The 19705-nt window shown below is 36.1% G+C and overlaps 2 protein-coding genes across 2 annotated transcripts; both read right to left on the bottom strand.

The window, feature by feature from the left end:
• Positions 1-549: 549 nt before the first annotated feature.
• Positions 550-13719, bottom strand: LOC137062370 (uncharacterized). Its single transcript, XM_067433258.1, has 11 exons — positions 13334-13719; positions 11455-11622; positions 10839-11009; positions 10649-10750; positions 9378-9488; positions 8522-8700; positions 8248-8405; positions 7081-7123; positions 6711-6897; positions 6109-6244; positions 550-2930 (listed from the first exon to the last, which is right to left on the bottom strand). Exons 1-11 carry the CDS (start codon positions 13698-13700, stop codon positions 2831-2833), a joined length of 1722 nt encoding a protein of 573 aa, XP_067289359.1. The 5' UTR covers positions 13701-13719; the 3' UTR covers positions 550-2830.
• LOC137063174 (uncharacterized) lies at positions 13700-17447 on the bottom strand. Its single transcript, XM_067434243.1, has 4 exons — positions 17352-17447; positions 16574-16666; positions 13865-15616; positions 13700-13740 (listed from the first exon to the last, which is right to left on the bottom strand). The coding sequence occupies exons 2-4, from the start codon at positions 16629-16631 to the stop codon at positions 13700-13702; spliced, it is 1851 nt and encodes a 616-aa protein (XP_067290344.1). The 5' UTR covers positions 16632-16666; positions 17352-17447.
• Positions 17448-19705: the final 2258 nt, after the last annotated feature.

The following is a 19705-nucleotide window of genomic DNA, read 5'->3' as shown; positions in this document are numbered from 1 at the left end:
GGTGTGGTGTCGATGAACTTTATGGTTAAAACTGACTGAACATACATGATGTCAAAATATATGTTAAAACAGTCTTTCTTAATCAAATGTACTGTATGTTAGAATGTGTTGGCATGCCTGAAAAAGACATTAATTTATAGTTCAGAATAGTTCTGTTGTTCTACTTCAGTGTTTTTTAAATGTTTTATTGATGTTTTAATGTATTGTATTTGTATTTTTAAACAGATGCTGGATGAATTTCTAAGTGTTTTATACTGTTTGTATTGCTGCATTTTTGACAGCTTTAAAGTTCAATTCAGTTTGCCAAATTTCTATGTGGAAATACATTTTATACATAAGCAAAAAATACATCAAATCCAAAAAAATTGATTTGAATTGTTGACATTTCTGATGACTGATTACTTGATTTCAGTTTGGCCTACATATAACATACTGTATAGTAAGTACGTACATTTTATTTATATAGCGCATTTAAACATGGCAGAACTATCCAAAATGCTGAACAGAGTAAAGAGAAAATAAAAAAAGAATAAAATAGAGACAGGGTGACAGCAGACAAAACAAACAGTAAAACATATGTATAATAATATTAAAATGGCAGGGAATATAGATACGTTTTCAATTTTGACTTAAAATGGTAATGGAAGATGCAAGGTGGATGCTCAGAGGTGCAAGAAAACTGTGAACAGATATGCCGACTTCGTTCACTATGTACACAGAGCCTATTGGCTCCATAGATGGGGGCGGCAACAGAAAAAGCTCTATTTCCCTTAGTTTTAGACGAGAGTGAGGGATGGATAAAAGAACCCTGTCTAAAAATCTAAGCTTCGGTCCACACTCCAGTACAGTAGGTGGCGGTAATGCACCACGGAAGTTGGATGCCAACCGCTGTTAAACATCAAAGAAGAAGAAGAATCTTAGAAATCTGGAAGATGCCTGAGGAGTAAAGATTTTTAAGATAACAAGGAGCTTAATCATTAAGAGCTTTAAAAAACAAATCAGTTCAAACTGAATTCTAAAACGGATCAGGAGCTAATCAAGCGAAGCCAAAACTGAGGTGACATGATCATATATTTTTTTGTCCCGGTCAGCAGCCTTGCAGCTGCATTTTGCACCATCTGGAGGCGTGTAAACGACGACTGAGAAAGACACAGGTACAATGAGTTATAATAGGTAAGGTAATAAAAGCATGAATAACTTCAGTACCAAGTCGCTACAGAAATTTTAAAAATGTGACGGATTCTCTGATTGGCTGTTGTGTTCACACGCTCAACATAAATGTCTGTGATTGGCTACAACAATCAGCGCTTGTTGTTAATATACATCTCTGGCGCTCTTCACCGAGTGCTTACAAAAATACACTGGAGCATTTGAGCGCAGGCGTCTATCAGCAGATCCCTAATATATATCCGCTTATAGACACTCACTTTCTGTCATCTCAGTTTTATTTCCATGAAGTTTGTGGAGCAAAAATGTATCAAACCTCAGTGTACAGACTACAACTATTAATAATAGTTTTTTCTGTTTTGTTCATCTCTATTTAAGTGAAATATATGTTTACGTATATTTATTCCTTTTATATAGATGTATTTTTTATTTTGCATGTGCACAAAACAAATGTAGGTATTTATACTGGCTCATAGATACTTATACATTCTAATTTAGCCATTTTTTGAGTATTTATGGGCTGTTCTGAATCAATAAATCCGATCAATCGAGGATCCACCTCACAGTTTCCAGGAATAAAAGGATCTGCTGCTAATGTTTTCTGCTGCTGTGTGTGGGTATATAAATTCAAAACAAAATATTTCACCCCTCAATGACACCCTTGACCAGTCAGAATATTCCAGAGAACTGTGTAATCATAAAACTTATAGTACAAGAACAACTTATATGAGGTAGAACATAATGCAAGTCTGTATTTTGGCAAGCTTTCTTAATAGCATAGGATATTAACATGCAATACAAGCACTTAAATGAACAGATTACATCAAATTCTAAGCTAATCATTAGGGAATATTTACACTTGGTCCCTTCAAACGTTTCACTGATCACATAGTTATCCAATCCTTAAGTGTGTAAATGCCCAGCAATACGAGGAGTGACCAGGTGTAAATACTCTTAGTTTTTTTTAATAATTATTTTCCAACTGTAAACTGGAACTGTAAACACCCTGTACTAATTAAAATATGAATACAAAAAGCCAGAAATGTATCCTTATTCATATAAAGAATAGGCAAATTCATAATATTACCATAAAATTTTTAAAAATGAGCTAAGTTGTGCAGTAAGATATATTACTGCAGGCCATATAACTAAATGATTTATGGAACTGACCCAGACAGCAAAAAACAAGACAATGTGTGTTATGTACAATAGCAGTGGCCGTGTCTTTACATAGCTATCAAATGCTGGAAATAAACAACATAAGAATTGAGAGTATGTGACACAAAAAGGTTTACAGGAACGTAGGCCTGAATGCAAAGAAAACCATTTGATTGGAACAAATAATTCATCTTGAACCTCTATATAACAAACTTGATATATCAATCTGTTAACTGGCTGTGATCTGATGATTTCCTAATACTGTATGTACTTTGTAGTATGAATTAGGCTTCTACTTCTATTTATATGAGTCTAGATACCATCACAGCACAGCATGCAGTGTATCTGGTTGCCATGACAACTTCATGCGCTCGCTGTTGCTCTGTCGTCACAGTACCTCTGTAAGCCTATACATAGGCGTAGGCTCTTCACCATCACATTCCCTCCCCTCCACCGCTAAACTTGTTGTGAAACAAAACTCCTCTTTTGACAAGACCTGTCTTGTTCACATTCTCGTTTCCTCAGGTGGACGACTCATGTAGTCTTGAATTGCTTGATGCAATGGCAGCCATTTTCCTATAGAAGATTTTATTGCACTGATCCATCTAGGGACATAATAGAGAAAATAATGTTAATTCATCAGTAAGTTCTTTAGTTCCTGATATGTCATCACTGTTGATAATGAAATGACCTTACAGACATACATGAAAATTTCACTAAATATTATTTGTATTATTCATTAATATAGCAACACCCACACTGATGTTTCAACTAAAATTTAGTATTCAGTACCTTGGCCAACCTTGGTAAAGACAGTGTAAAATGTAATTTACATATTAATAAGCTACACTTGTTACCAGAGCCTTTTCATCAGTTCTGGGGAACAGGCCTTCATACAATAAATTATCATTCACAATCTGCAGGTAATAAGCTGCTTAATCACTCAATAACAAACATTAGCCTATAGGAAAATATTAGCCTAGAAATGTAGACGCACCCTACGGCAGCAAATCTAATTCAATCTGCAGCGAGTGTCGTCAAGCAACTCTCCTTAGACTTGCGGTGGGCAGGCTTAACGTAATGAAAGCAGAGTTACGGAGGTTCCCCGTGCTAATTGAAAATCGGTCTTTCAATCAGCTTTGGCTGAGACTCTACAAGATTTGGAGTTAAGATTTTCTTTAAGAAAAGAACGGCACTCAAATCATTCTTAAGAAGGGAAGGTGTGTTCAGAGTTTTGCCAACAGGATACAGCGAAAGTTTAATCCGCTTCACATTGCTCTGGTTGGTTGTAGCGCTATCCTATCGTGTGCAGAGGGATTTTGAAAGACAACCGTTTATCCCGCCCCTCAGATTGAGCCCTGTTAATTGTGAGTTATTGTCAGGCTAGGAAAATACAGCATATATGCAGCTTAAATATCCAACCCATCTAGTGCTCTTTTTGTTTTTTGTCTGTTAAAGTATCTTGTTAATATTTCAGTGTATGAATCCACTTCATCCATTGTTTCAGTCCCGTTAAGCCATTTAGATCAATACAGTGATTCATTCATTAATCTGGCATGTCGGGTCGGTATGGTAATCTCCATCATCAGACAAGGATTTATCTATTGACGCACCTGCTCGTTAGTAAGGCTGAGAACGTCTAGGTTACGACCTGGTGCCCTAAGAAGGGGAATGAGATGCTTTGTCTTGGTATTGATGCTGTGGGGGATCGTCATCAGTATGACTGGTGTCTGAGGCACGTGTAAACAAACAATAATTATTGGCAGACGGCAATCTATGATGTCACAAGCGAAGCGGCAATGATAAAAGTGCCTGAGTTACATGTCATCAGCTCTTTTGTTTGAAGGAGGTGTGCAGGCAAGCCCGAAATACGGCAACGAGACACTTTGTCTCTTTCCTCTTCTCAGGAAACCAAGGTTACAGTAGTGGTTTCCTTTCTAAAACCCTATTTGCACAGGATTAGTATTATCTAGGGACCTCTGTGATTTAGAAATGACTCCCCCACATCTGAATTTTGCGTGGCACATTCGCACGGGATAAGCAAAGCCTGTGATTTTACTCGAATTTATTGATTATCTCCCAGATATGATGTCAAGACTTGCAAATGTTTTTTCTTTATAGATATAGTTGTATGAAATCATAAACAGGCCTATAAATCAATATCTTTTTGATATTTTCATAGTAATATAGTAGTTAGAGAACAGACGCTACAATTAAAAACTGAACTGAGCACAGACCAGCGGCAGGAGTCAGATTTTTTTTATCAGGTGTGAGAAGCTGGTAATATACGCCGGAAGATTTACATTTAGCTTTCAAAGCTAAATGTAAAAGCGCCCATTTAAGAGAGCTTGTCATTGTACTGTTCTGTTGTTATTGTTGTTATGTTTTTCATTAAGAATAGTATTGATATTAAACACACTATTCAAGCAATTTGCTCCCAAATTGGTACTCATTCTAAAGTGAAAGTAGGACCAGTGCAGGAATTCATAACGGTGCGCAATATGAATGCAGCCTCCATTCACTGTGAAAGCTAAAGATAGAAATGCGCCAGGAAACTATATATGATCCGCCTTATCCTGGCCAAATCACAGATGTCGATTTGCACGGGACTACTATTATTACAGGATCTCCGTGTTCGATGAAATATGGTACGTAATTTGCGGGGGAATTTTTACTTTACAAATTACAGACATGGCCGAGTCGCACAGGAATAAGATCACAACATTCTCTGCAATTATTACAAAATCACCAGAGATCCCCAGATAATACTAATCCTAATGCAAAGGCTTTAGAGGTACTTCAACATACTGTCTTGGTATTCACACTATGGAGAACCAATACTCACAACACCATGCTGAGGGAACACCTGCCTCATTAGTAGGGCTAGGTATTGTTCAAAATCTTTCGTTTCGGTGCCAATTTCGATCCCTCACGGTTCCTAATGATACTTTTTTCAATACCACATGCAACCGCCTAGCAGCAAAAGCTAACATGCATTAAGTGGTAGTCAACGTTATGGGGATGCATTCGGTTTAAGTAGTGAAATTACACTTAACTATCAAGTATTTTTAAAAAAAATCAAAATTCAAAAAATGTTCTACCCCATGGGCGCATCCAATGCGACTCATATGGTGTCACTACTCCCTAAGCCAGAATTCCCCAATGCAAGGATATATTCCAAGCGTTCAAGACAAGACCCGGCTGTAGCCCTATATGGACCCGAGAGCAGAGCTGTAAAGGGGAAAATTACCAACATAACCTCAGCTATGTCAGGCATATCTTACAAGTAAGCATTTCCAACTACAATCTTCGGTACTACCACATCTATAGCAGGACCTCAGCAAATTGGAGCTTACATCCCTTCTGCAAGACCCAACAATAGTTGGGGAGGGAGATATTCTTGTGAATTGCCCGTCATAGTTCTGCTCACCTTGCTCTACCCTACGGGCGTGTTCAGTCACAGTGCATGTTCAGTCTGGCGTGTTTTCAGTTTATTCCTTTGGAAGCTTAACATTCATAGAAGTTAATTTGAGAAGTTGAAACTTATTTTACTCCGCCGGCCGCACTGTTTACATGAATGCCTGAGGCTGCAGCTGCAATTTCCCATCCCCCATGTGAGAGTTGAAAACATGCAGAAATAGCTCCCTCTGCTGGCTGTAGTCTTTAGCCTCTGGCCAAAAATTCCTCCGATGATGCAAATTGACGATTTGCGTTCTACTGATACAAAGCCATATGCTAATCGCTGAAGTAACCTTTAACTATATTTAAAACCTAGTTCATTACCGTTTGTTCTCATTTGCATTCTCTGCACAGAGGTAGAACACTTTAAACTCTTCAGATGGAGGTCTGAGCTCAATCGTGGATCTTTTGGATCCCAGTGGCTGATCCCTCACTGTATAACCATGCAGGTAGATTCCTCCTGCAATAAGACAAATGAGAGAGATATTATTCAAAGAATAACAAGCTACAGATATACCAAATTAAAAAAAACATTTGCATACTGAGCAAATACAATATGTACTTGCATACATATTGCAACTGAGCTTTGTAGCAATGAATATTTAAAAAGTTGACTGTAAAGGAGAATTTTGTTTGGGAGTAAATCACTAATGGGAGGTGACGTGGGATGACTGTGAAATGTGTAAAACATTGGAATGGGATTATAGATTAAAAGCATTTCTTGAACAATTCTTTAATTTGGCAACAAAAAGTAACCTATTAAATGTTTAATTACAGGATCCATTGGCTCCCTAGTCAACTTATTTTATCTGGAGTCCTGATTTATAAAGAGATCATTCTCGTGTGAATTTGTTTTATTAGCAGCTGTACAGTAATATGGCAGTTCAAACCATTCAGATATTTGTATTGGCAGTTCCCAAACGTACCGATGGCGCAGGTTGACCGAATGCTCACATAGAAATAGAGGCATCCATCTTTCAGGACACAGTAGTGCTGTACCCATGAGTCCTTGTTCCTGTCCAGCTGGTGGAGCAACCCAAGGCATTCTGGGTTCTTGACTGCTAGTGGGGGCAGATTTGAGTTGTGTCGCGTGACGTCCACCCACACGTGATTCTGCTTCAACAATAACCATCATTAGTATTACCATAACAGTCTAAATCAGCCAATGGTATTGTGTTTAGCAAGACACTGATTTATTAATTGATCCTGTGTATTCCATAGGTGTATTCACATTAACAGAGCTGCCATGAAGAATGGAAAACCTCATTCTAAGTGCAAAAATGAGTAGGAAATTACCTGAGTAATAGGATGAACAGCTCGACCCATAGCCTCCACCCACCTGAGAAACAAACAAATGCAAATTGAAGAACATATTGGCTTTTACAACCAATGATTCCCAGAAGTTTGCTTTTTTTGAATGAATTTGAATGGTCAATTTTGGTTGTGACTTGTAATTCCTTGTGAAATCTGTCAGCTAAAATATAAATTCTCCTCATTGGTGTTGCAAATTAGCCCTGGCTAAAACACTGATGCATGCATCAGATTATTCTTTATTTAATAATCGATGTCGATTTTGTATCTGTCCCTATTCAAATAAACAACAATAAATTATAGGATTAAAGCATATTGGATTAAGATATTTGATTAAAGATGGATTTTTTGCACACTTAATAATGTTGTATTAATGGGATAGTTCACCCAAAAATGAAAATTCGCCCATGATTTACTCACCCTCAAGTCATCCTAGGTGTATATGACATTCTTCTTTCAGACAAATTAAAGTCGAGTTATATTAAGAAAGTCCTGGCTAATCCAAGTTTTATAATGGCATTGATTGTTGTACTGCTTTTTTGAAGTCCATAAAAATGCATCTGTCCATCAAATAACGTGCTCCACACTGCTCCGGGAGGTTAATAAAGGCCTTCTGAAGCAAATCGTTGCATTTGTGTAAGAAAAATATCCATATTCAAAACTTTTTTAATTAAAATTTCAGCCAATCACCTAACATGGAAAAAACTGTTGAAAGTGCCTTCTCAGAGTTCGAGATGCATACGCGACGGTGTAACTTTTTTCATAAACTGAATATGGAAAGAGATCGGCCGAAACTCTACTTTGCAAAGTTCTAAATATGGATATTTTTCTAACACAAACACATCAATTCACCTCCAGATACATTTATTAACCTCCCGGCGCCGTGTGAAGCACGTTCGGCTACTGGACGGACAGATGCATTTATGGACTTCAAAAACAGAGATCATCCCTGCCATTATAAAGCTTGGATTAGCCAGGACTTTAATATAACTCCACTTTTATTCGGCTGAAGGAAAAATGTCATATACACCTAGGATGACTTGAGGGTGAGTAAATCATGGGCTAATTTTCATTTTTGGGTGAACTTTCCTTTTAATGTTGTATTTATAAATAATTTGATCTTTTATTTTTCAGAAAGCACCATGTCCTCACCTTTTCATCTCTTGGTTGGATGTAGCATACAAGTAGTAAACTCGGTTCCCAGAGACAGGGCAGCATCTGAACACAAATGGCTTTCCTAAACTGGTGTCGGCCTCCACCAGCGCCCCTTCCAGACTCAACACAGACAGAGCTCTGCTCTTCCCTTCATCCTGCCAAGAAGAAGCAAAAGCTTGATTTTGTGTCACTGCACATTTAGGTTTTCCAGGCAAAAAAACAAAAAAACAACAAAAAAAAACGTATGGATAAGACAAAAAACTGAACTTACACGCTTGTTTCTGTAGTAATAGAGGCAGCAGTCATGTCTGAGCACAAACCACCGCTTTCTCCAGCCCTTCAGCAAACTGGATTGAGTTCGCTTATGCAAGTAACCCCTGCATGTTGGCCGTGGAGTGTTAGGCATTCGACCAATATCTGAGCCAATGGTCAGAGTTAAAATGTCTGGGCCTTTAAACAGAAAACATTTTAAAAGTGTTTAGTTTTTAATCACTCAGTTATGTTGACCTCAAGCCCCTAAAGAGCAATACATTTCCATGTAAATCATGAGCGATGCGAGCATGATTTCAATGTTTTAAATTAGAATAGATATTGAAACAGGCATCATACACTTGCTGACTTCATTATTGGTTACAGAGAAAAATTGGGAAGCAAACGAAAACAATACAAATATTTGTCTATGAATATCCACTGTAATATGCATAAGAATACAATTACCTATTGGTGCATTTAGCTAATATATTATGTATAATGCTTTATCATTTTTATTTTTTCTGGAAAGGCTTTATACACTGGCAAATTTTGAACTTTTGCAGTACAATCGACTTGGATGTTTAAGTTATTTCAACTTAAATTATGTTAAACTGACTTTAAAAAATGAGTTACATCTTGTATAACTAATAAAAACAATTTTACCATTTCTTAACTTATTTTGATGAGTTAAAACAATGTAAAAACTTGTTGTCATAACTTATTGAACATATAATTTTTTACAGTGTATGGGCAAGAATCTAACTGTTACGTATGCATTTTTATTTTATGTTTGAATGAATATAACTACTATACTCAGAGTTGTCATGACAGAACTTGGATTTAAAAATGAATAATAATCTCTAATAATGTTGTACCTTGCCGTGCGAGGTCAGCCGCTTCTGAGTGTGGTACACTAGTGACATCAGTGCCGTTTACTGCCAGCACACAGTCTCCAACCTGCAGCCCTGCCTCCTCCGCTGCTCCGTCTGAAGCAGAGCACACCAACATCTTACTTCATATGAGGTCTCCACATTTTGAAAAAAATGCCACTTACAGCACACTCAGATTCAAACTGTATGATTGCATTGTCCATTTGGGTTTTAGTTCATAAGTATTATGATTACAGATGGCACGATAATATAGCTGTTAAAACCTAAGGATGTTTTCACCAAAAATCTCCCCAGCTCACAGGGAACATTCTAAGAATTTAGGCTAATCTGCTGGCAAAGTTATGAAAAAGTTAATCTGTTAACAGTAACAAAATGTATGTTGAAAGTTAAACGTTGGCACAAAAAAAATATTTATACATTATTCATTGAAAAATTAGGTGCACATTTGTCTAACATTTTTGTTTTGAACATTCATAGAACAATTAGAAATAACATTTTCATAACTTAATGTGAACATTATCAAAAAGTTCTTAGAACAAATCTTTGTCAGCTGGGTTAAGGATAAAAGTTGCTTTTATTGTGGAAACTTAGAAGCAATTTTTGCCATGTGTCAACTTTTTAATATTACATTTTAATGGTAAAAGTAGCTCCTAGACCCAGTACAGCTTTTGTATCCTTATTACTCTGAAGTACTAACAACTATCCAAAGCATTCCTGCTGTTGCCAATCCATGGCACAACTTAGTAAATATATTGGAATATTACAGTGACATCTATCTTTTAAGTGTTACTGAAACATACAATTTGTATAAAGATAAAGCTGAACCCCCTAGCCTGGTTAAAACCAAACCTCAGTAGTAACTGTACTTGCAGAGCAAATCTAAATTTGCCAGTTGTCTGGGTTTTGCCAGGCTATGAACCCCCTAAACATAACCCTCAATGGGAAATGGCAGATTGTATGAAAACAAACAAATTATATTCCAATTCACCAAAGTGAAAAATAATCATAATGACAGTCATTTGGGTCATCTCGGAAGGCTAATTCACCACGATTATAGGACCACAAACAGGATAGCTTTTTTGGCAAATTAATCCCTAAAATCTAGAAAACCTAAAATTCCCTTTATGCATTAGACTGATATTATTTCACAGTGACTTACGTCCTTCAAACTATTCCTTTTTACAAATTTAATTTTAAGCTTGCTTTAACACACATTTGTTGTGGTGCTGATCAGTTATGTAATCGTGCAAACTTACTTGTATCCACCTCAGTAACCACAATGGGTTTGGAGAACTGAATTCGGAAGCCCCAGGGATACTCGCCCATGCCTTTACCGATTTTTACTGTCCGCTCACGAACTGAAATACATAATGCATCTTTAAACACTGTACTATAAAATCACAAATACCCAGCTCTAGCCTATATCTTAGAATGCCAAGAACCCACTTGCTGCTGGTCGGGAACAGTTGGTTAGACAGTGTGGACTGTCATTCTGGTTAACATCATCTCCATGGTATATCCATGATACCGAGTGAAACGTTTCTGTGTAAAATCCTCTGTCCTCGATATCTCGCATTGATATGTCCACTGAACGAGTGTCCTCAGAGTTAATTGTGTCTTAATAACAGAAAAGATTTGTGGTCAACATTTTGATAGTCAATAGTTATTATCAATACAACACATTTCTCCTTACAAACCAAATATATACCAGAAACCATGGATATCAAACACATGGTTATAAGCTAAATTCAATCCATTAGGCCATTATGTAGGACAATTTAATTAGTACATTATGTGCTTCCTTTTATTTTAATCTAAAGTGAGTTAAAACAGCATATAGTTGATTTTGGACTTTATTTACTGCAGAAGAGCATATTCAATGTAAACTCCTTGGTTACACTAACAAATTAAAGAATCTACACCCAAAAGTAAATATTTAGTCCAGTAAATCGTGCAACCAAAAAATATTTTGACATTCCTGCCATGTATTGCAGATTGCACATAAACTTCCTCAGTCAGACAATTCACATAAAGCAAATTAAATGAGCATATAAGCGATTACCTGATTCCTCAGTGATATTGCTAGTTATGGAACCTCCTCCTGCAGAACTGCGTTGTTTGCTCTCCTTGAAGAGCTTCCGTCTCTTTGCCCAGTGGTCTGAATGTTCCTCTGAATCTTTATGAATGGAATCTGTTGGAGGCCTGAGGTGCTCTTTAACCTCTAATGAATCTATAAATGATAAACAAATTAATAGGCTGTATTACAACAACAGTGTAAAGCCAAAGCCAACAAAACAATGTTTTTGTGGTTTTCATCCGGTTGCCATTTTCAAAACCCAGATTTTGATTAAATGATGACCCAACACAGTGCCAAATTTGATCATCATGCTTTTATACTGCATACATGATGATATGCAAACCGATTCAAATGACAGATTGAATAGGAACCGTTACTTCTTGGTTTCTAAATGTCTTTAAAATTGGTTTGAGCAAATTGGGATAAGCACAAACCACATTTTACTTCATGAGTTCACACTTACAAATAAGTTGGAGAGTTTATAGATAACATAGATGAGTTTGACTAAGATTATATATGGCTTGCCTTCGTTGGGTAGATATGTTGATTATTGATTGTAGACAGCTGGTGATATAGAGTATTTGTTAATTACTGATTATAGACAGCTGGTAACACTTGAGTAGCTTTTTTGACGAGTTCCTCCCGACCTATGTTAATACATGCATAATACAAACATAATTTGTTGCAAATAAACCCACATTTTATGTAGTATGGGTCACACTGTAAAATATTATTTAAAAATTAAGTTACCTGGTTGCCTTGAAAATTTGAGTTCATTGAAATAATAAAAATGAGTTAATACAATGAACATTTTTGAGAATCGACAACCTTTATTCAAATATTATTAAATGATTTTGTAAGCATATTGGGTAATTGTATGTGTTTTATTTGTGGTGATGCAGTGCAACATGCCAAGTTGTGCTATTTTAATGATTTATCAAATTAATTGTGTGGTTCAGATACAATAATATTTTGAGTTTATATTTATTAAACTAATTTCCTTCATTGATTTAGCTCAAAGTTTTTATTTCAATAAGCTCAATTTTAAGGCAAACAGGTCACTTACTTTTTTTAAGTTAAACCAACAAAAAAATGTACAGTGTACTTTTGCCCATTGATTTGGGTACAAAGCTTTTGATGTTAACATTATGGGAAGCATTTTCTCTTTTAATTTGATAAGATAATTTAACCATGCACTCTTAACTATACTTTAGAGTCGGTGCAGCATGCATTCTGATGTTATTAATCCAGTTTTGAGTTAAAACCATTCACATGAAATGATTTTCACAAATGTTTTAATTAAAAAAAATGTCTCTGCCCTTGTGATTAGGGCAGATATTTCTATAACACCAATTAGGCTAGGATAAAAAACGCCTCAGATTAAAACTTTAACCCTGGGTTCCTGAGAAGATGAACGAGATGCATGGAGTTGAGTTGATACCTTCAGCATGCCCAGTGTCTGAACATGTGTACCAAACATTAATCATTGGCTGACGGCAGTCTATAATGTCTCGAGCTGAGTGCTTAAACTGCTTATTTTAATTAAATAATTTATTAATTGTATAATTGAATAAAGAAAAATATAATAGTGATTATCTTAAAATGAGGATAAATTTGCATTTGGCAGTAGGCGGACATAATAATTCAAAACCTTCACCCATGAGAGAGTGAACAGGTCACAGTAGCTTTCAATCTCTTTTGCATTCAGAAATATTATTATTATTATTATTATTATTTATTATTTATTATTATTATTATTACTACTACTACTACTTTCCTCAACTCTATTAGGACAGGCCTTATTAGACTGTGACTCTCCGGAGAAAACCACTGCTAAGAAAACATAAAATATTTCAGTGCTTACTTTTTGAGGCACTTTGCCGTTCAGACAAATCATTTATATAAATTTTGGGTGTCATACAGACATCCACACATATTTTATCCAAGTATTCATTTGTTTGCTCTTCTCCAGTCAGCTGACAGGGCATGTCCATCTGTAAGGTCAGCTCAGAGTTTGCAGAGGTTGTGGTTTTTTGTGGTTGGGAGGAATTCTGGAGCTCTTCCACAGCTTCTCTGATGCTGCCCAGGTCCTCTATTGGAGACCCAGTAGGAGACTCACTCACAGGACTCAAAGCCTCTATTGGAAGTTCCTCTGAAATGTCCTCATCAAGCGAGAAGACATATTTGCCATGTAGAAATCTCTGCTCACAATCTCCAGTGATTATTGTCATTACTGAACCTCTTCGTTTCTTTGGGGCATCAGCCTCATCTCTGTCACACATGTTATGATTGACACTGTTGGATGTTCCTTCGTTGATTTTTTCTTCAGAGTTGCTTAGTGAAGGTGGGATGACATGGATAAAAAGTTCCCTTTGATGGCTGTCCATGTTGTCACCTGCAGAAATCGACTCATCCAGCTCCACCATCTCCTCTTCAAAGCCACTTTCATTGACTTCATTCAGCTCAAGTTGGCCTGCTTGATCAACAAACATTAAACCAGCAGCGATAGCATCCGAACCCGGTTGCATCATCTCATCTAGCTGCGGTGGCCCATGGTACTGTTCACCTCTAAAGAAGACTTCTTCTGGACTCTCATCTGACCTGCATGGATAAAAAGGGTTTTTGATCGTGCTATAAGCCTTACATTTGGGATTAAATGAGTCAGGACCAGTTGTAGAGCTTGAGCTTGGTCGATAGCTGCTGCTACTGGAAGATTTGCGGCTCCCAAGTGGACGAAGTCTTTCGTCTTCGACATAGAATCTACCCCTCCTCTCTGCTTGAGAGGGAAGTGACTGCATGAAAAACGAAGAGAGTGTGCCAGAGGAAAATGACTCTCTGTATGAGGGAATGCTATCTCTGGCCTGACTCATATTATATGCCACTCCCGGGTAAGTCTTTCGTCTTTTGGGTGGTATATCCATATAGCCTGGAGGATGCGTTTTGGTTTCTAGGATGGCAATGCTGTTATTGCGTAAACGAGTCTTCCTTTCATGATTGTCTATGAAGTTTTTAGTGAAAGAAGATCTATTCATTGAAACTCTGGGATTCATGAATACATTTTCCTCAGGACTCAAGTCGGATAGCCGTTCACAGCACCTGTTGTCCGCATCCAGTGTATTCTGGCATATCAACTTTTTGCACAAGGTAACCTCAGATGCTGTCTGTGTGAAATTATTGTTATCATGGTCAATGAATATTTCCCTGGGACTGATCTGACATGATGCAACATTTTCTGCAAGAAAATCCAGTGTGCTACCATTATTATCAGCAAATTCATCAGGGGGAGGGATATCCCATAATGCCTCGTTACTGAGACTGGTAGGCAGTGGCAGCTGTTTCTGAAGTTGCCAGAAATCAGAGGGTGATGAACAACAGGAAGATCCATCAACCAATGTGAAATCAGTGTCAGTCTGGCCCCCTGGGTTATTTTTACAACAGCCTTTACAGCAATTCACTTCTTCGGGCTCGTCCCATGAGCTCAGACTCTTGGAAGTATGTGTTGACTCAGCATTGAGCTCTGCAATGCTAATCTTATAGCTTACATTATCACTGACATTTAGTTTGTAATCTGCTCCATGTTGGTTCCATGAATAGATTGTGGGATTTTTAGAATTTTGACGTTTCTCGGTTCGGCTTCTAAAATGAGTCTCTTCTCTTTTGTCTTTGTGTTTTTGAAGAATAATTGTTGTCTTGATATTTGAGTCATCCGACGTCACCACTTCATTGATCTCAAGCCTCATATTTGCGGTCATGCCCTTGACCTCAGTGGTTGTGACTGCTACCACACTACTGACTGATCCTCTTACAGAAGCCTCATGGCATCGTTCAAACACAACTCTGGGAGAAGACAGTCCAAAGTTATCAAAGGTCACCGAATGTGTTACTTTTAATCCCGGATCTCTGTCCACTGGTTCTAAGATTGACTTTTGTCTGTCTTTATTCTTTTTTTCCTGGAAAATATCTTCGCAGCTCCCTGGTCTGTTTTCTTTCTCTGTGGTTGGAGTCTCTGTCTCCTTCTCATCTTCAGACTCTGACAGTTTATGCTCTTTACAGAAAGAGTCTGTTTCTCCTTTCTCTGCGGTTTCCTCCCCATGAACCTCAGTGTCCACCATAGTGTGCCTTTGAAAGTTATATGGAGAGAGGCATTCTGTACAGAAAAGAAAAGAGGTTTAGATGCATCACATTACTCATACCTTTCTTGATATCTTATTTGTAACACAACCAACAATCCTTTATTTTTTAAAGGAAAAGCCACATTTAATTTATTAATCATAAAGTTGCATAAAGTCCCTATGAAATTAAAATTGACTAATCTTATTATTTTATGGAATATTGCAGTATTTATTAAATAATTTTTCTGTGCACATCTTATCTCATCTCTTCTTTGATGACGAGGGTGGGGCAACCTATATATATGTCAGGATGTCATTACAAAAAGCTCTAGTGACCTTTATTTTTTGCAAATGCCTCTAGGTTTGATATTTTGTACAACTTTCTTTGTATAATGACTTGTTGTTTTTTTTGTTTGTTTTTTCCAGCTTAGTGTCATAATACTTTTTTGTCCAATAACTCTTACGTTCTAAAGGCCCACTAACATTAAGAACGGTAACTATAACGATAACTATATTAGTGTCCAGACTGTCCACACCAGCGGTCACATTGCTATTCTTTTATATTTAGAAAGATTTTTAGATAAGTTTACCATTATCATTTTAGTTATTGTCCTTGGTTTTAAAAATAATTATAATTCTAAATAAAATGTATAAGTACTTACTTGGGAAAAAATCTTTAAAATGAATATGCAATGTACAATACAAATACAGTATAAAAAAGTATAGACTTTTCTAAGAGAGTTTTTCCTAAGTATACTTTTCACCCAGTAGAAATTATCAGTATTATTTATATTTATATTGTGTGTATTTTTTTGTTTTTTTTGCTATTCCAATTCACATATTGGTGTGATGCTGAGTGCTATATAAACAGGCCTAATCCGGCACCTGTTTTACAGGATGTGCTGCAGGCATGGGTTAAGCGTGACTCAGACAGTGTTTAGAGGATTATTCTCCACACATGGCCCACGAGCCACATATAGATCAACACTCACGTTTACTGCTGCTGGAGCTCTTCCTCCTGCGACTGTTTCTCCTCTTCCTCCTACTCATTCTGATGTATGACGTGACATCTGCAATCCTTTTAACTAAAAAAAGGGGGAAAAACTTAAAATTGTAGTTTGAATATGGTATTGTTCATTTATACATACATACATATGTATAAATATATATATATATATATATATATATATATATATATATATATATATATATATATATATATATATATACATAAATGAATGACTAAATTAATGAATTAATCCAAGCTAATATAAATATATACAACCTAAAATTGTAAAAATGTATTATTATATGTAGAAATCAACATTACTCTAGATTAATAAATGAAGTAAAGCGTATTATGGCATACATTAAATAATGTTAACAGATTGTTTGAATATACTTTTGCATTTAGTGGTTTATTTTAAAATATACAAATTCATTTAAATTCATTCAAGTCCAAATATTAAATGTGCTCTCTCTAAATTAATATAACAATAAAAGTTGTATGCATTAAAGTCAGTCAACAAACAGACATTTAAATGCGGCAATTTCAGCATTTATTCATAATTCATGTAATTTCTCATTTCATTTTATTGGTTTGACATTCTGAATTAGTTTGTTTCTGGAAGATGGGAAATATGATGACAAGTTTTATGCGTCTGCCTCACCAAATTTTGAAAGAGTCAGCATCGTCCTAACCTTGCCATGACAAACACTATACGTACAAAGAGGTACTTCCAAAAAAAACAAAAAAACATATATTCTTACCTTAGGGCAGTCAGGTATGTTCCCACAGTGGTGTCTTTAGAGAAGTAATGATGAAAAGGCGGTATTTGCACAAACAGAAGCATTAGCTGATATCAGAGCACTGCTCCACTTCTTATTGTTCTATTCTTGACATAAAGCCCAGAAGGAGATTAATTGATCTAATCCCAAGAAGCTCCTCAGACCCAACCCTGTGTCAGTATAAGAAACACCCTTTAGAAAGACAGATAGCCAATAGTTTTTCCCCCCCTTTTTTGCAATGAAACATTTCTTTCTTTCTTTCTTTCTTTCTTTCTTTCTTTCTTTCTTTCTTTCTTTCTTTCTTTCTTTCTTTCTTTCTTTCTTTCTTTCTTTCTTTCTTTCTTTCTTTCTTTCTTTCTTTCTTTCTTTCTTTCTTTTATAATTTTTTTTTGAAATAATAATTAATAAATAGAAAAAATGAAATACATTACTTGTCAAATAGGCAAATTAATAGACATATCAGTAATTTTGACTCCAAACTTTTACAGGAGAATTGTAATAAAATATATATTTTTAATAATAAAATAATATAAATTATTTTATTTACTTCATGTTCACGCATGTAGCCTATGTCTTTGTATTTTGTATTTTTATTTTTAATTCTTTACCATGAAATTGATCAATTAATGACCATTGGGTTGCTTATGAAATATTAAATTTTTACGAAAGAAAAAAAACGGGGAAAAAACCCTTAAAATGATCAGTTTTTCTGGATATTTATCTAGGTGTTAGGGGCACAATTCTGTGTGTGTAAGCTGACACTAAAAGTGTAATACCATATTGTTTATTTTATCAAGCCTTCATTTATGTGTGGAAATATTCACATTTATGCTGAAATTATTAATTATATTTGCCCATTTCTTTAAAACTGCTCTCTGTTGTAGACACACCTCTGTGTGTATGCGTGTGTAAGTGACCATGTTTGTTCCACATCCTAGTATCTCATTTATGTGTAGTACCTAGTATTTATTTTTGACAAATGAAAAGTCTTTTCCCCCTCATTTGCAATGTGGGTCATTTTGACCCTGAACACCCTTAAAACAAACTCGTTTTTACACCCCTTCAGAACAACTAAATCAAAACCAGATTTTTGTGTGTGTGTAGATAATGTCACAAAATTAACACAACAATTCATATGTGGGAACATTAAATTAAACTATATAAAAGTGTGACCATATGATGTGTCTGCAATGTTCCCTCTAGAGACCACAGCATCTTTCTAATAATCAATCATTGTTGACAACATTTATATTTGTTATATTTAACAACATTTAAAAAATGTATCAAACCTATTCAATACATCTATTTATAAGTTCTGAGTCCAGGATTGAAAATACTTTTTATTATTATTCTTTATTTAACACAATATCATGTATCAACCCCCACATTCCCCATGACACATAGACAACTATAAAAATGAATAAATAACATAAAATGCAAACAATTCCAAACTCACAGTTATAAACATGCTTTATTGGCTTATTGGATTGGTTGTCAACTTGAAATTATAATAGAAATACATATACCATTGAACTTGTGCTGTAAACTGAATACTACCTGTTGCAAAACTTCTTTAATAAAATATTGTTGTGAACTCCAGATATAGCTCACCCCAGAAAAACTATTTAATGGCAAACACGTTGAAGATTAACAGACAGGCTGTCAATTCATTAAGCGATAAGCTGTTTCACGAGTTCACACTTACAAATAATCAGATAGATTAAAAGGAGTAGGCGTATTTGGCATGCTGTCCGAGGGGAGGCTCCGACTTCAGAAACTGGCCCAAACCCAGAGTACTCCCCATATCCCTGGCTGGGATAGGAACCAGCTGAGAGTGAGGGGTCAGGGGGGCGGTGGAATGCAGATAACTGTTGAGGAACATAGGTGAGTTGTATGTATATTATTTTTGTAATGTATTATTATCACAAAAAGTATTCAAATACCTCTCCAAATCTTTGAATTCTGGTGTACCAATCACTTCCATGGACAAAACCAAGCACCTAGGCATGCAGACTGCTTCTACAAGCATTTGTGAATGAATGGGTCCTTCTCAGGAGCTCAATGAATTCAACCATGGAACTGTGATAGGGTGCCACCTGTGCAATAAGTGCATTCGTGAGGAACTTGACTGAAACTTGACTCTGCTTGCACAGAGTCCTGACCTCAATCCGATAGAACACCTTTGGGATGAATTAGAGCAGAGACTGTGAGCCAGGCCTCCTCGTCCAACATGAGTGTCTGAACTCACAAATCTGTTCTAGAAGAATTGTCAAAAATGACCATAAACACATACTAACACGCTACCACACTACTTTTACTTATGCCTTCCCATAAGA

The sequence above is a fragment of the Pseudorasbora parva genome, chromosome 23, assembly GCF_024679245.1.
Source record: "Pseudorasbora parva isolate DD20220531a chromosome 23, ASM2467924v1, whole genome shotgun sequence".
In the NCBI taxonomy this organism is placed as follows: domain Eukaryota; kingdom Metazoa; phylum Chordata; class Actinopteri; order Cypriniformes; family Gobionidae; genus Pseudorasbora; species Pseudorasbora parva.
Note: the sequence above shows the minus strand (reverse complement) of the source record. Positions and strands in the feature narration are given on the sequence as shown.

Coding starts and splice junctions, on each gene's coding strand:
- LOC137062370 (XM_067433258.1), bottom strand. CDS start 13,700: ATGACAATAATCACTGGAGATTGTGAGCAGAGATTTCTACATGGCAAA. Junction 8,406..8,521: donor ATTACTACAGAAACAAGCGT/GTAAGTTCAGTT, acceptor TCTTCTTGGCAG/GATGAAGGGAAGAGCAGAGC. Junction 6,898..7,080: donor CTGTTCATCCTATTACTCAG/GTAATTTCCTAC, acceptor TTGTTGAAGCAG/AATCACGTGTGGGTGGACGT.
- LOC137063174 (XM_067434243.1), bottom strand. CDS start 16,631: ATGAGTAGGAGGAAGAGGAGAAACAGTCGCAGGAGGAAGAGCTCCAGC. Junction 15,617..16,573: donor GAGCTCCAGCAGCAGTAAAC/GTGAGTGTTGAT, acceptor TTTTCTGTACAG/AATGCCTCTCTCCATATAAC. Junction 13,741..13,864: donor GGATGAGTCGATTTCTGCAG/GTGACAACATGG, acceptor CATGTGTGACAG/AGATGAGGCTGATGCCCCAA.